The sequence below is a fragment of the Melanerpes formicivorus genome, unplaced genomic scaffold (assembly GCF_026170545.1).
Source record: "Melanerpes formicivorus ecotype bairdi unplaced genomic scaffold, bMelFor1.0.p_v2 SCAF_89, whole genome shotgun sequence".
Classification (NCBI taxonomy): domain Eukaryota; kingdom Metazoa; phylum Chordata; class Aves; order Piciformes; family Picidae; genus Melanerpes; species Melanerpes formicivorus.
Window position 1 is genome coordinate 781,026 of NW_027142441.1, and position 14,578 is coordinate 795,603.

Here is a 14,578-nt window from a genome sequence, read left to right on the forward strand (position 1 = left end):
CATGGCACAGAGTCACCCTCAGCACCAGCATGGCACAGAGCTCCCCTCAGCACCAGCATGGCACAGAGCTCCCCTCAGCACCAGCATGGCACAGAGTCACCCTCAGCACCAGCATGGCACAGAGCTCCCCTCAGCACCACCCTGGCACAGAGTCACCCTCAGCACCACCATGGCACAGAGTCACCCTCAGCACCACCCTGGCACAGAGTCACCCTCAGCACCAGCATGGCACAGAGCTCCCCTCAGCACCACCATGGCACAGAGCTCCCCTCAGCACCAGCATGGCACAGAGTCACCCTCAGCACCAGCATGGCACAGAGCTCCCCTCAGCACCACCATGGCACAGAGCTCCCCTCAGCACCACCATGGCACAGAGTCACCCTCAGCACCACCCTGGCACAGAGTCACCCTCAGCACCACCATGGCACAGAGCTCCCCTCAGCACCACCATGGCACAGAGTCACCCTCAGCACCACCCTGGCACAGAGTCACCCTCAGCACCACCATGGCACAGAGCTCCACTCAGCACCAGCATGGCACAGAGCTCCCCTCAGCACCACCATGGCACAGAGTCACCCTCAGCACCACCCTGGCACAGAGCTCCCCTCAGCACCACCCTGGCACAGAGCTCCCCTCAGCACCAGCATGGCACAGAGTCACCCTCAGCACCAGCATGGCACAGAGTCACCCTCAGCACCACCATGGCACAGAGCTCCCCTCAGCACCACCCTGGCACAGAGTCACCCTCAGCACCAGCATGGCACAGAGCTCCCCTCAGCACCACCCTGGCACAGAGTCACCCTCAGCACCACCATGGCACAGAGTCACCCTCAGCACCACCATGGCACAGAGTCACCCTCAGCACCAGCATGGCACAGAGTCACCCTCAGCACCACCCTGGCACAGAGCTCCCCTCAGCACCACCCTGGCACAGAGCTCCCCTCAGCACCAGCATGGCACAGAGTCACCCTCAGCACCAGCATGGCACAGAGTCACCCTCAGCACCACCATGGCACAGAGTCACCCACAGCACCACCATGGCACAGAGCTCCCCTCAGCACCAGCATGGCACAGAGTCACCCTCAGCACCACCCTGGCACAGAGCTCCCCTCAGCACCAGCATGGCACAGAGTCACCCTCAGCACCACCATGGCACAGAGCTCCCCTCAGCACCAGCATGGCACAGAGTCACCCTCAGCACCACCCTGGCACAGAGCTCCCCTCAGCACCAGCATGGCACAGAGCTCCCCTCAGCACCACCATGGCACAGAGCTCCCCTCAGCACCACCATGGCACAGAGTCACCCTCAGCACCACCCTGGCACAGAGTCACCCTCAGCACCAGCATGGCACAGAGTCACCCTCAGCACCACCCTGGCACAGAGCTCCCCTCAGCACCACCATGGCACAGAGCTCCCCTCAGCACCACCATGGCACAGAGTCACCCTCAGCACCACCCTGGCACAGAGTCACCCTCAGCACCAGCATGGCACAGAGTCACCCTCAGCACCAGCATGGCACAGAGCTCCCCTCAGCACCAGCATGGCACAGAGCTCCCCTCAGCACCACCATGGCACAGAGCTCCCCTCAGCACCACCATGGCACAGAGTCACCCTCAGCACCAGCATGGCACAGAGCTCCCCTCAGCACCAGCATGGCACAGAGTCACCCTCAGCACCACCATGGCACAGAGCTCCCCTCAGCACCACCCTGGCACAGAGTCACCCTCAGCACCACCATGGCACAGAGCTCCCCTCAGCACCACCCTGGCACAGAGTCACCCTCAGCACCAGCATGGCACAGAGTCACCCTCAGCACCAGCATGGCACAGAGCTCCCCTCAGCACCAGCATGGCACAGAGTCACCCTCAGCACCAGCATGGCACAGAGTCACCCTCAGCACCACCCTGGCACAGAGTCACCCTCAGCACCACCATGGCACAGAGCTCCCCTCAGCACCACCCTGGCACAGAGTCACCCTCAGCACCAGCATGGCACAGAGTCACCCTCAGCACCAGCATGGCACAGAGCTCCCCTCAGCACCAGCATGGCACAGAGTCACCCTCAGCACCAGCATGGCACAGAGCTCCCCTCAGCACCACCATGGCACAGAGCTCCCCTCAGCACCAGCATGGCACAGAGCTCCCCTCAGCACCAGCATGGCACAGAGTCACCCTCAGCACCACCATGGCACAGAGTCACCCTCAGCACCAGCATGGCACAGAGCTCCCCTCAGCACCACCCTGGCACAGAGCTCCCCTCAGCACCAGCATGGCACAGAGCTCCCCTCAGCACCAGCATGGCACAGAGCTCCCCTCAGCACCACCATGGCACAGAGTCACCCTCAGCACCACCATGGCACAGAGTCACCCTCAGCACCACCCTGGCACAGAGCTCCCCTCAGCACCAGCATGGCACAGAGTCACCCTCAGCACCAGCATGGCACAGAGCTCCCCTCAGCACCACCATGGCACAGAGCTCCCCTCAGCACCAGCATGGCACAGAGCTCCCCTCAGCACCAGCATGGCACAGAGCTCCCCTCAGCACCACCATGGCACAGAGCTCCCCTCAGCACCAGCATGGCACAGAGCTCCCCTCAGCACCACCATGGCACAGAGTCACCCTCAGCACCAGCATGGCACAGAGCTCCCCTCAGCACCACCATGGCACAGAGCTCCCCTCAGCACCAGCATGGCACAGAGCTCCCCTCAGCACCACCCTGGCACAGAGTCACCCTCAGCACCAGCATGGCACAGAGCTCCCCTCAGCACCAGCATGGCACAGAGCTCCCCTCAGCACCACCCTGGCACAGAGTCACCCTCAGCACCAGCATGGCACAGAGCTCCCCTCAGCACCACCCTGGCACAGAGTCACCCTCAGCACCACCATGGCACAGAGCTCCCCTCAGCACCACCCTGGCACAGAGTCACCCTCAGCACCACCATGGCACAGAGCTCCCCTCAGCACCAGCATGGCACAGAGTCACCCTCAGCACCACCATGGCACAGAGCTCCCCTCAGCACCACCATGGCACAGAGCTCCCCTCAGCACCAGCATGGCACAGAGCTCCCCTCAGCACCAGCATGGCACAGAGTCACCCTCAGCACCAGCATGGCACAGAGTCACCCTCAGCACCACCATGGCACAGAGCTCCCCTCAGCACCACCATGGCACAGAGCTCCCCTCAGCACCACCATGGCACAGAGCTCCCCTCAGCACCACCATGGCACAGAGTCACCCTCAGCACCAGCATGGCACAGAGCTCCCCTCAGCACCAGCATGGCACAGAGCTCCCCTCAGCACCACCATGGCACAGAGTCACCCTCAGCACCAGCATGGCACAGAGCTCCCCTCAGCACCAGCATGGCACAGAGCTCCCCTCAGCACCAGCATGGCACAGAGTCACCCTCAGCACCAGCATGGCACAGAGTCACCCTCAGCACCAGCATGGCACAGAGCTCCCCTCAGCACCACCCTGGCACAGAGTCACCCTCAGCACCACCATGGCACAGAGTCACCCTCAGCACCACCCTGGCACAGAGTCACCCTCAGCACCAGCATGGCACAGAGCTCCCCTCAGCACCACCATGGCACAGAGCTCCCCTCAGCACCAGCATGGCACAGAGCTCCCCTCAGCACCACCATGGCACAGAGCTCCCCTCAGCACCACCATGGCACAGAGTCACCCTCAGCACCACCCTGGCACAGAGTCACCCTCAGCACCACCATGGCACAGAGCTCCCCTCAGCACCACCATGGCACAGAGTCACCCTCAGCACCACCCTGGCACAGAGTCACCCTCAGCACCACCATGGCACAGAGCTCCACTCAGCACCAGCATGGCACAGAGCTCCCCTCAGCACCACCATGGCACAGAGTCACCCTCAGCACCAGCATGGCACAGAGCTCCCCTCAGCACCACCATGGCACAGAGTCACCCTCAGCACCACCCTGGCACAGAGCTCCCCTCAGCACCACCCTGGCACAGAGCTCCCCTCAGCACCACCCTGGCACAGAGCTCCCCTCAGCACCAGCATGGCACAGAGTCACCCTCAGCACCAGCATGGCACAGAGTCACCCTCAGCACCAGCATGGCACAGAGTCACCCTCAGCACCACCATGGCACAGAGCTCCCCTCAGCACCACCCTGGCACAGAGTCACCCTCAGCACCAGCATGGCACAGAGCTCCCCTCAGCACCACCATGGCACAGAGTCACCCTCAGCACCACCCTGGCACAGAGCTCCCCTCAGCACCACCATGGCACAGAGCTCCCCTCAGCACCACCCTGGCACAGAGCTCCCCTCAGCACCACCCTGGCACAGAGCTCCCCTCAGCACCAGCATGGCACAGAGTCACCCTCAGCACCACCATGGCACAGAGCTCCCCTCAGCACCACCCTGGCACAGAGTCACCCTCAGCACCAGCATGGCACAGAGTCACCCTCAGCACCACCCTGGCACAGAGTCACCCTCAGCACCACCATGGCACAGAGTCACCCTCAGCACCACCATGGCACAGAGCTCCCCTCAGCACCACCCTGGCACAGAGTCACCCTCAGCACCACCATGGCACAGAGTCACCCTCAGCACCACCATGGCACAGAGCTCCCCTCAGCACCAGCATGGCACAGAGTCACCCTCAGCACCACCATGGCACAGAGTCACCCACAGCACCACCATGGCACAGAGCTCCCCTCAGCACCAGCATGGCACAGAGTCACCCTCAGCACCACCCTGGCACAGAGCTCCCCTCAGCACCAGCATGGCACAGAGCTCCCCTCAGCACCACCATGGCACAGAGCTCCCCTCAGCACCACCATGGCACAGAGTCACCCTCAGCACCACCCTGGCACAGAGTCACCCTCAGCACCAGCATGGCACAGAGTCACCCTCAGCACCAGCATGGCACAGAGCTCCCCTCAGCACCAGCATGGCACAGAGCTCCCCTCAGCACCACCATGGCACAGAGTCACCCTCAGCACCAGCATGGCACAGAGCTCCCCTCAGCACCAGCATGGCACAGAGCTCCCCTCAGCACCACCATGGCACAGAGCTCCCCTCAGCACCACCCTGGCACAGAGTCACCCTCAGCACCAGCATGGCACAGAGTCACCCTCAGCACCACCATGGCACAGAGTCACCCTCACCACCACCCTGGCACAGAGCTCCCCTCAGCACCACCCTGGCACAGAGTCACCCTCAGCACCAGCATGGCACAGAGCTCCCCTCAGCACCACCATGGCACAGAGTCACCCTCAGCACCAGCATGGCACAGAGTCACCCTCAGCACCAGCATGGCACAGAGCTCCCCTCAGCACCAGCATGGCACAGAGTCACCCTCAGCACCAGCATGGCACAGAGCTCCCCTCAGCACCAGCATGGCACAGAGCTCCCCTCAGCACCAGCATGGCACAGAGCTCCCCTCAGCACCAGCATGGCACAGAGTCACCCTCAGCACCAGCATGGCACAGAGTCACCCTCAGCACCACCCTGGCACAGAGCTCCCCTCAGCACCACCATGGCACAGAGTCACCCTCAGCACCACCATGGCACAGAGCTCCCCTCAGCACCAGCATGGCACAGAGTCACCCTCAGCACCAGCATGGCACAGAGCTCCCCTCAGCACCAGCATGGCACAGAGCTCCCCTCAGCACCACCATGGCACAGAGCTCCCCTCAGCACCACCATGGCACAGAGTCACCCTCAGCACCAGCATGGCACAGAGCTCCCCTCAGCACCAGCATGGCACAGAGTCACCCTCAGCACCAGCATGGCACAGAGTCACCCTCAGCACCACCCTGGCACAGAGTCACCCTCAGCACCACCATGGCACAGAGCTCCCCTCAGCACCACCATGGCACAGAGCTCCCCTCAGCACCACCATGGCACAGAGCTCCCCTCAGCACCACCCTGGCACAGAGTCACCCTCAGCACCAGCATGGCACAGAGCTCCCCTCAGCACCACCATGGCACAGAGCTCCCCTCAGCACCACCATGGCACAGAGCTCCCCTCAGCACCACCATGGCACAGAGCTCCCCTCAGCACCACCATGGCACAGAGCTCCCCTCAGCACCAGCATGGCACAGAGCTCCCCTCAGCACCAGCATGGCACAGAGTCACCCTCAGCACCAGCATGGCACAGAGCTCCCCTCAGCACCACCCTGGCACAGAGCTCCCCTCAGCACCAGCATGGCACAGAGCTCCCCTCAGCACCACCCTGGCACAGAGTCACCCTCAGCACCAGCATGGCACAGAGCTCCCCTCAGCACCAGCATGGCACAGAGCTCCCCTCAGCACCACCCTGGCACAGAGTCACCCTCAGCACCAGCATGGCACAGAGCTCCCCTCAGCACCACCCTGGCACAGAGTCACCCTCAGCACCACCATGGCACAGAGCTCCCCTCAGCACCACCCTGGCACAGAGTCACCCTCAGCACCACCATGGCACAGAGCTCCCCTCAGCACCAGCATGGCACAGAGTCACCCTCAGCACCACCATGGCACAGAGCTCCCCTCAGCACCACCATGGCACAGAGCTCCCCTCAGCACCAGCATGGCACAGAGCTCCCCTCAGCACCAGCATGGCACAGAGTCACCCTCAGCACCACCATGGCACAGAGTCACCCTCAGCACCACCATGGCACAGAGTCACCCTCAGCACCACCCTGGCACAGAGCTCCCCTCAGCACCACCATGGCACAGAGTCACCCTCAGCACCAGCATGGCACAGAGTCACCCTCAGCACCACCATGGCACAGAGCTCCCCTCAGCACCAGCATGGCACAGAGCTCCCCTCAGCACCACCATGGCACAGAGCTCCCCTCAGCACCACCCTGGCACAGAGCTCCCCTCAGCACCAGCATGGCACAGAGTCACCCTCAGCACCACCATGGCACAGAGTCACCCTCAGCACCACCATGGCACAGAGCTCCCCTCAGCACCACCCTGGCACAGAGTCACCCTCAGCACCACCCTGGCACAGAGCTCCCCTCAGCACCAGCATGGCACAGAGCTCCCCTCAGCACCAGCATGGTACAGAGCTCCCCTCAGCACCAGCATGGCACAGAGTCACCCTCAGCACCAGCATGGCACAGAGCTCCCCTCAGCACCAGCATGGCACAGAGTCACCCTCAGCACCACCCTGGCACAGAGTCACCCTCAGCACTACCCTGGCACAGAGCTCCCCTCAGCACCACCATGGCACAGAGTCACCCTCAGCACCACCATGGCACAGAGCTCCCCTCAGCACCACCATGGCACAGAGTCACCCTCAGCACCACCCTGGCACAGAGTCACCCTCAGCACTACCCTGGCACAGAGCTCCCCTCAGCACCACCATGGCACAGAGTCACCCTCAGCACCACCATGGCACAGAGCTCCCCTCAGCACCACCATGGCACAGAGTCACCCTCAGCACCAGCATGGCACAGAGTCACCCTCAGCACCACCATGGCACAGAGCTGCCCTCAGCACCAGCATGGCACAGAGCTCCCCTCAGCACCAGCATGGCACAGAGCTCCCCTCAGCACCAGCATGGCACAGAGTCACCCTCAGCACCAGCATGGCACAGAGTCACCCTCAGCACCACCATGGCACAGAGCTGCCCTCAGCACCAGCATGGCACAGAGCTCCCCTCAGCACCAGCATGGCACAGAGCTCCCCTCAGCACCACCATGGCACAGAGCTCCCCTCAGCACCAGCATGGCACAGAGCTCCCCTCAGCACCAGCATGGCACTGGTCAGAGGTACATAGGTCAGAGGCACACAGGTCAGAGGCAGACTGGTCAGAGGCAGACAGGTCAGAGGCAGACAGGTCAGAGGCACACAGGTCAGAGGCACACAGGTCAGAGGCAGACTGGTCAGAGGCAGACTGGTCAGAGGCACACAGGTCAGAGGCACACAGGTCAGAGACAGACTGGTCAGAGGCACACAGGTCAGAGGCACACAGGTCAGAGACAGACTGGTCAGAGGCACACAGGTCAGATGCACACAGGTCAGAGACAGACTGGTCAGAGGCACACAGGTCAGATGCACACAGGTCAGAGGCAGACTGGTCAGAGGCACACAGGTCAGAGGCACACAGGTCAGAGACAGACTGGTCAGAGGCACACAGGCCAGATGCACACAGGTCAGAGACAGACTGGTCAGAGGCACACAGGTCAGATGCACACAGGTCAGAGGCAGACTGGTCAGAGGCACACAGGTCAGAGGCACACAGGTCAGATGCACACAGGTCAGAGACAGACTGGTCAGAGGCACACAGGTCAGATGCACACAGGTCAGAGGCAGACTGGTCAGAGGCACACAGGTCAGAGGCAGACTGGTCAGAGGCACACAGGTCAGAGGCACACAGGTCAGATGCACACAGGTCAGAGACAGACTGGTCAGAGGCACACAGGTCAGATGCACACAGGTCAGAGGCAGACTGGTCAGAGGCACACAGGTCAGAGGCAGACTGGTCAGATGCACACAGGTCAGAGGCAGACTGGTCAGAGGCACACAGGTCAGAGACAGACTGGTCAGAGGCACACAGGCCAGAGGCACACAGGTCAGAGGCAGACTGGTCAGAGGCACACAGGTCAGAGGTACACAGGTCAGAGGCAGACTGGTCAGAGGCACACAGGTCAGATGCACACAGGTCAGAGACAGACTGGTCAGAGGCACACAGGTCAGAGGCAGACTGGTCAGAGGCTCACAGGTCAGAGGCAGACTGGTCAGAGGCAGACTGGTCAGAGGCACACAGGCCAGAGGCACACAGGTCAGAGGCAGACTGGTCAGAGGCAGACTGGTCAGAGGCACACAGGTCAGAGACAGACTGGTCAGAGGCACACAGGTCAGATGCACACAGGTCAGAGGCACACAGGTCAGAGGCAGACTGGTCAGAGGCAGACTGGTCAGAGGCACACAGGTCATGCACACAGGTCAGAGGCACACAGGTCAGAGGCAGACAGGTCAGAGGCACACAGGTCAGATGCACACAGGTCAGAGGCACACAGGTAAGATGCACACAGGTCAGAGGCAGACTGGTCAGAGGCACACAGGTCAGAGGCAGACTGGTCAGAGGCACACAGGTCAGAAGCACACAGGTCAGAGGCACACTGGTCAGAGGCACACAGGTCAGAGGCACACAGGCCAGAGGCAGACTGGTCAGAGGCAGACTGGTCAGAGGCAGACTGGTCAGAGGCACACAGGTCAGAGGCACACAGGTCAGAGGCAGACTGGTCAGAGGCAGACTGGTCAGAGGCTCACAGGTCAGAGGCACACAGGTCAGAGGCACACAGGTCAGAGGCACACAGGTCAGAGGCAGACTGGTCAGATGCACACAGGTCAGAGGCAGACTGGTCAGAGGAAGACTGGTCAGAGGCACACAGGTCAGAGGCAGACTGGTCAGAGGCACACAGGTCAGAGGCAGACTGGTCAGAGGCACACAGGTCAGATGCACACAGGTCAGAGGCACACAGGTCAGATGCACACAGGTCAGATGCACACAGGTCAGAGGCAGACTGGTCAGAGGCACACAGGTCAGAGGCAGACTGGTCAGAGGCAGACTGGTCAGAGGCAGACTGGTCAGAGGCACACAGGTCAGAGGCACATAGGTCAGAGGCAGACTGGTCAGAGGCACACAGGTCAGAGGCAGACTGGTCAGAGGCAGACTGGTCAGAGGCACACAGGTCAGAGGCAGACTGGTCAGAGGCACACAGGTCAGAGGCAGACTGGTCAGAGGCAGACTAGTCAGAGGCACACAGGTCAGAGGCAGACTGGTCAGAGGCAGACTGGTCAGAGGCACACAGGTCAGATGCACACAGGTCAGAGGCAGAATGGTCAGAGGCACACAGGTCAGAGGCAGAGTGGTCAGAGGCAGACTGGTCAGAGGCACACAGGTCAGAGGCACACAGGTCAGAGGCAGACTGGTCAGAGGCAGACTGGTCAGAGGCACACAGGTCAGAGGCAGAATGGTCAGAGGCAGACTGGTCAGAGGCACACAGGTCAGATGCACACAGGTCAGAGGCACACAGGTCAGAGGCACACAGGTCAGAGGCAGACTGGTCAGAGGCACACAGGTCAGAGGTACACAGGTCAGAGGCAGACTGGTCAGAGGCACACAGGTCAGAGGCACACAGGTCAGAGGCACATAGGTCAGATGCACACAGGTCAGAGGCACACAGGTCAGAGTCTCACAGGTCAGAGGCAGACTGGTCAGAGGCACACAGGTCAGAGGCACACAGGTCAGAGTCTCACAGGTCAGAGGCAGACTGGTCAGAGGCACACAGGTCAGAGGCACACAGGTCAGAGGCAGACTGGTCAGATGCACACAGGTCAGAGGCACACAGGTCAGATGCACACAGGTCAGAGGCACATAGGTCAGATGCACACAGGTCAGAGGCACACAGGTCAGATGCACACAGGTCAGAGGCACATAGGTCAGATGCACACAGGTCAGAGGCACACAGGTCAGAGTCTCACAGGTCAGAGGCAGACTGGTCAGAGGCACACAGGTCAGAGGCACACAGGTCAGAGTCTCACAGGTCAGAGGCAGACTGGTCAGAGGCACACAGGTCAGAGGCACACAGGTCAGAGGCAGACTGGTCAGATGCACACAGGTCAGAGGCACACAGGTCAGAGGCACACAGGTCAGAGGCAGACTGGTCAGAGGCACACAGGTCAGAGGCAGAATGGTCAGAGGCAGACTGGTCAGAGGCAGACTGGTCAGAGGCACACAGGTCAGAGGCAGACTGGTCAGAGGCACACAGGTCAGATGCACACAGGTCAGAGGCAGACTAGTCAGAGGCACACAGGTCAGAGGCAGACTGGTCAGAGGCAGACTGGTCAGAGGCACACAGGTCAGAGGCCGAATGGTCAGAGGCACACAGGTCAGAGGCACATAGGTCAGATGCACACAGGTCAGAGGCACACAGGTCAGAGTCTCACAGGTCAGAGGCAGACTGGTCAGAGGCACACAGGTCAGAGGTACACAGGTCAGAGGCAGACTGGTCAGAGGCACACAGGTCAGAGGCAGAATGGTCAGAGGCAGACTGGTCAGAGGCACACAGGTCAGAGGCAGACTGGTCAGAGGCACACAGGTCAGAGGCAGACTGGTCAGAGGCACACAGGTCAGGGGCAGACTGGTCAGAGGCTCACAGGTCAGAGGCAGAATGGTCAGAGGCAGACTGGTCAGAGGCACACAGGTCAGAGGCAGAATGGTCAGAGGCAGACTGGTCAGAGGCACACAGGTCAGATGCACACAGGTCAGAGGCACACAGGTCAGAGGCAGACTGGTCAGAGGCACACAGGTCAGAGGCACACAGGTCAGAGGCAGACTGGTCAGAGGCACACAGGTCAGAGGCAGAATGGTCAGAGGCAGACTGGTCAGAGGCACACAGGTCAGAGGCAGACTGGTCAGAGGCAGACTGGTCAGAGGCACACAGGTCAGAGGCAGAATGGTCAGAGGCAGACTGGTCAGAGGCACACAGGTCAGATGCACACAGGTCAGAGGCACACAGGTCAGAGGCACACAGGTCAGAGGCAGACTGGTCAGAGGCACACAGGTCAGAGGTACACAGGTCAGAGGCAGACTGGTCAGAGGCACACAGGTCAGAGGCACACAGGTCAGAGGCAGACTGGTCAGAGGCACACAGGTCAGAGGCAGAATGGTCAGAGGCAGACTGGTCAGAGGCACACAGGTCAGAGGCAGACTGGTCAGAGGCAGACTGGTCAGAGGCACACAGGTCAGAGGCAGAATGGTCAGAGGCAGACTGGTCAGAGGCACACAGGTCAGATGCACACAGGTCAGAGGCACACAGGTCAGAGGCACACAGGTCAGAGGCAGACTGGTCAGAGGCACACAGGTCAGAGGCACACAGGTCAGAGGCAGACTGGTCAGAGGCACACAGGTCAGAGGTACACAGGTCAGAGGCAGACTGGTCAGAGGCACACAGGTCAGAGGCAGAATGGTCAGAGGCAGACTGGTCAGAGGCACACAGGTCAGAGGCAGACTGGTCAGAGGCAGACTGGTCAGAGGCACACAGGTCAGATGCACACAGGTCAGAGGCACACAGGTCAGAGGCACACAGGTCAGATGCACACAGGTCAGAGGCAGACTGGTCAGAGGCAGACTGGTCAGAGGCAGACTGGTCAGAGGCACACAGGTCAGAGGCAGACTGGTCAGAGGCAGACTGGTCAGAGGCACACAGGTCAGATGCACACAGGTCAGAGGCACACAGGTCAGAGGCACACAGGTCAGATGCACACAGGTCAGAGGCACACAGGTCAGAGGCACACAGGTCAGAGGCAGACTGGTCAGAGGCAGACTGGTCAGAGGCACACAGGTCAGAGGCACACAGGTCAGAGGCAGACTGGTCAGAGGCAGACTGGTCAGAGGCACACAGGTCAGAGGCAGACTGGTCAGGGGCAGACTGGTGAGAGGCACACAGGTCAGAGGCACACAGGTCAGAGGCAGACTGGTCAGAGGCACACAGGTCAGAGGCACACAGGTCAGAGGCAGACTGGTCAGAGGCAGACTGGTCAGAGGCACACAGGTCAGAGGCACACAGGTCAGAGGCAGACTGGTCAGAGGCACACAGGTCAGAGGCACACAGGTCAGAGGCACACAGGTCAGATGCACACAGGTCAGAGGCACACAGGTCAGATGCACACAGGTCAGAGGCAGACTGGTCAGATGCACACAGGTCAGAGGCACACAGGTCAGAGGCACACAGGTCAGATGCACACATTTCAGAGGCACACAGGTCAGATGCACACAGGTCAGAGGCACACAGGTCAGAGGCACACAGGTCAGATGCACACAGGTCAGAGGCACACAGGTCAGAGGCAGACTGGTCAGGGGCAGACTGGTCAGAGGCACACAGGTCAGAGGCACACAGGTCAGAGGCAGACTGGTCAGAGGCACACAGGTCAGATGCACACAGGTCAGAGGCACACAGGTCAGAGGCAGACTGGTCAGAGGCAGACTGGTCAGAGGCACACAGGTCAGAGGCAGACTGGTCAGGGGCAGACTGGTCAGAGGCACACAGGTCAGAGGCAGACTGGTCAGAGGCAGACTGGTCAGAGGCACACTTGTCAGGGGCACACAGGTCAGAGGCAGACTAGTCAGATGCACACTGCACACAGGTCAGAAGCATGCAGGTCAGAAGCACACTGCACACAGGTCAGAAGCATGCAGGTCAGAAGCACACTGCTGTCTCTCTGCCCTTTGGAAACATCTGCTGCTCAGCCAGACTGAGTTCAGTAAAGAAAGGTGAGAGCAAACAGAACCCCAGCTTACAGCTCTCCCCAGAAATGACTCCCAAGCCTCTGACAGCAGTGTCTGCAGTGCTGCCTGCTGCCAGGGCCAGGCTGTGTGACTCAGTGCTGCTTTCCAGGCTCAGATGTTGCCAGAGGCAAGGAGCCAGAGGTGTTTGCACTGAGAGCTTGGGCAGTCCTGAACTTCTGCTGAGCTGCTTTGCACACACTGTGCTCTAGCTGCTGGCTGCCTCTGCATGGGAGAGCTTCTGGTTTTGTTGGTGATCAGTGCAGCATTTGTGTCCCCCTAAGGGAGCAGGAAGTGAAGCATCCTCACCTTCCCATCTGCTCCAAGCTCCACACCTTCCAGGCCAATCATCTCCTTCAGGCACACTCCAGCAGGGTGGCACTGCCGACCTCCCTCCAGCTTCATGTCCCTGGGAGACAGAAACCAGAGCACAAACAGCTCTCAGCACACAGCCCTTGGCCACCTGCAGCCACCCAGTGCTGACACAAGGCAGCAGCCTCAAGCCTAATCTGGAAGTTTTAGGCTATGGCTTTCAAGATTTGTCACAGAGCCTGAGCAGAAAAGCAGCACAAATGTAAACAGATCCCAGCTGAGTGTGAGAGGGAGATGGATTCTGCACAGCCCCCTTGCAAGAGAGGAGGAACCAGCACAGCCAGCAGGGCCAGGAGGGGATTCCCCTCAGAGAATCAATAAGGTAGTGACCTCAAGGACCATCAAGTCCAACCTGTCACCCAAGACCTCACAACTACTAAACCATGGCTCTCAGCAGGAGCCAGCAGGGAGCACTGGCAGCCCAGAGAGCCAAGCAGAGCCTGGGCTGCAGCAAGAGAAGTGTGGCCAGCAGGGCCAGGGAGGGGATTCTGCCCCTCTGCTCCACTCTGCTGAGACCACAGCTGCAGCTCTGGGGCCAGTGCTGGAGCCTCTGTGCCAGGAAGGCTCTGGAGGGGCTGGAATGTGGCAATGCCAGCGAGGAGCAGTGTGAGCAATCTGGCAGTGCAGGCCTAGAGCCTGGCATGGTGGTAGGGCCATGCTCAGCAGCAGTGCAGAGCCAGCCAGCAGTGTAGCAAAGCAGTGCTGTGCCTGCAGCATGGAACTAAAACAGGGCAGTGGTAGCTGTGAACACAGAGAGTTATCCTGGGACAGCAGGACATGCCCCTGCATCAACGGCCTGGAGTGTCGTTAGCAGTTGGCCAATGATCGATAACAGTGCCATAGGATCACAGTATCACAGTGTCAGTCAGGGGTGGAAGGGACCACAAGGATCATCCAGTTCCAACCCCCCTGCCATGGGCAGGGACACCCCACACTAGA

The 14,578-nt window shown here is 60.9% G+C and overlaps 1 protein-coding gene across 1 annotated transcript in view; it reads right to left on the bottom strand.

The window, feature by feature from the left end:
- The window catches only part of CABLES1 (Cdk5 and Abl enzyme substrate 1), a 123,544-nt gene that overhangs the window by 30,032 nt on the left and 78,934 nt on the right, over positions 1-14,578 (bottom strand). The window contains exon 5 of the mRNA XM_068165464.1: positions 13,577-13,676. Within this exon, the coding sequence (XP_068021565.1) occupies positions 13,577-13,676 (100 nt within the window). The remainder of the gene's footprint in view (positions 1-13,576; positions 13,677-14,578) is intronic.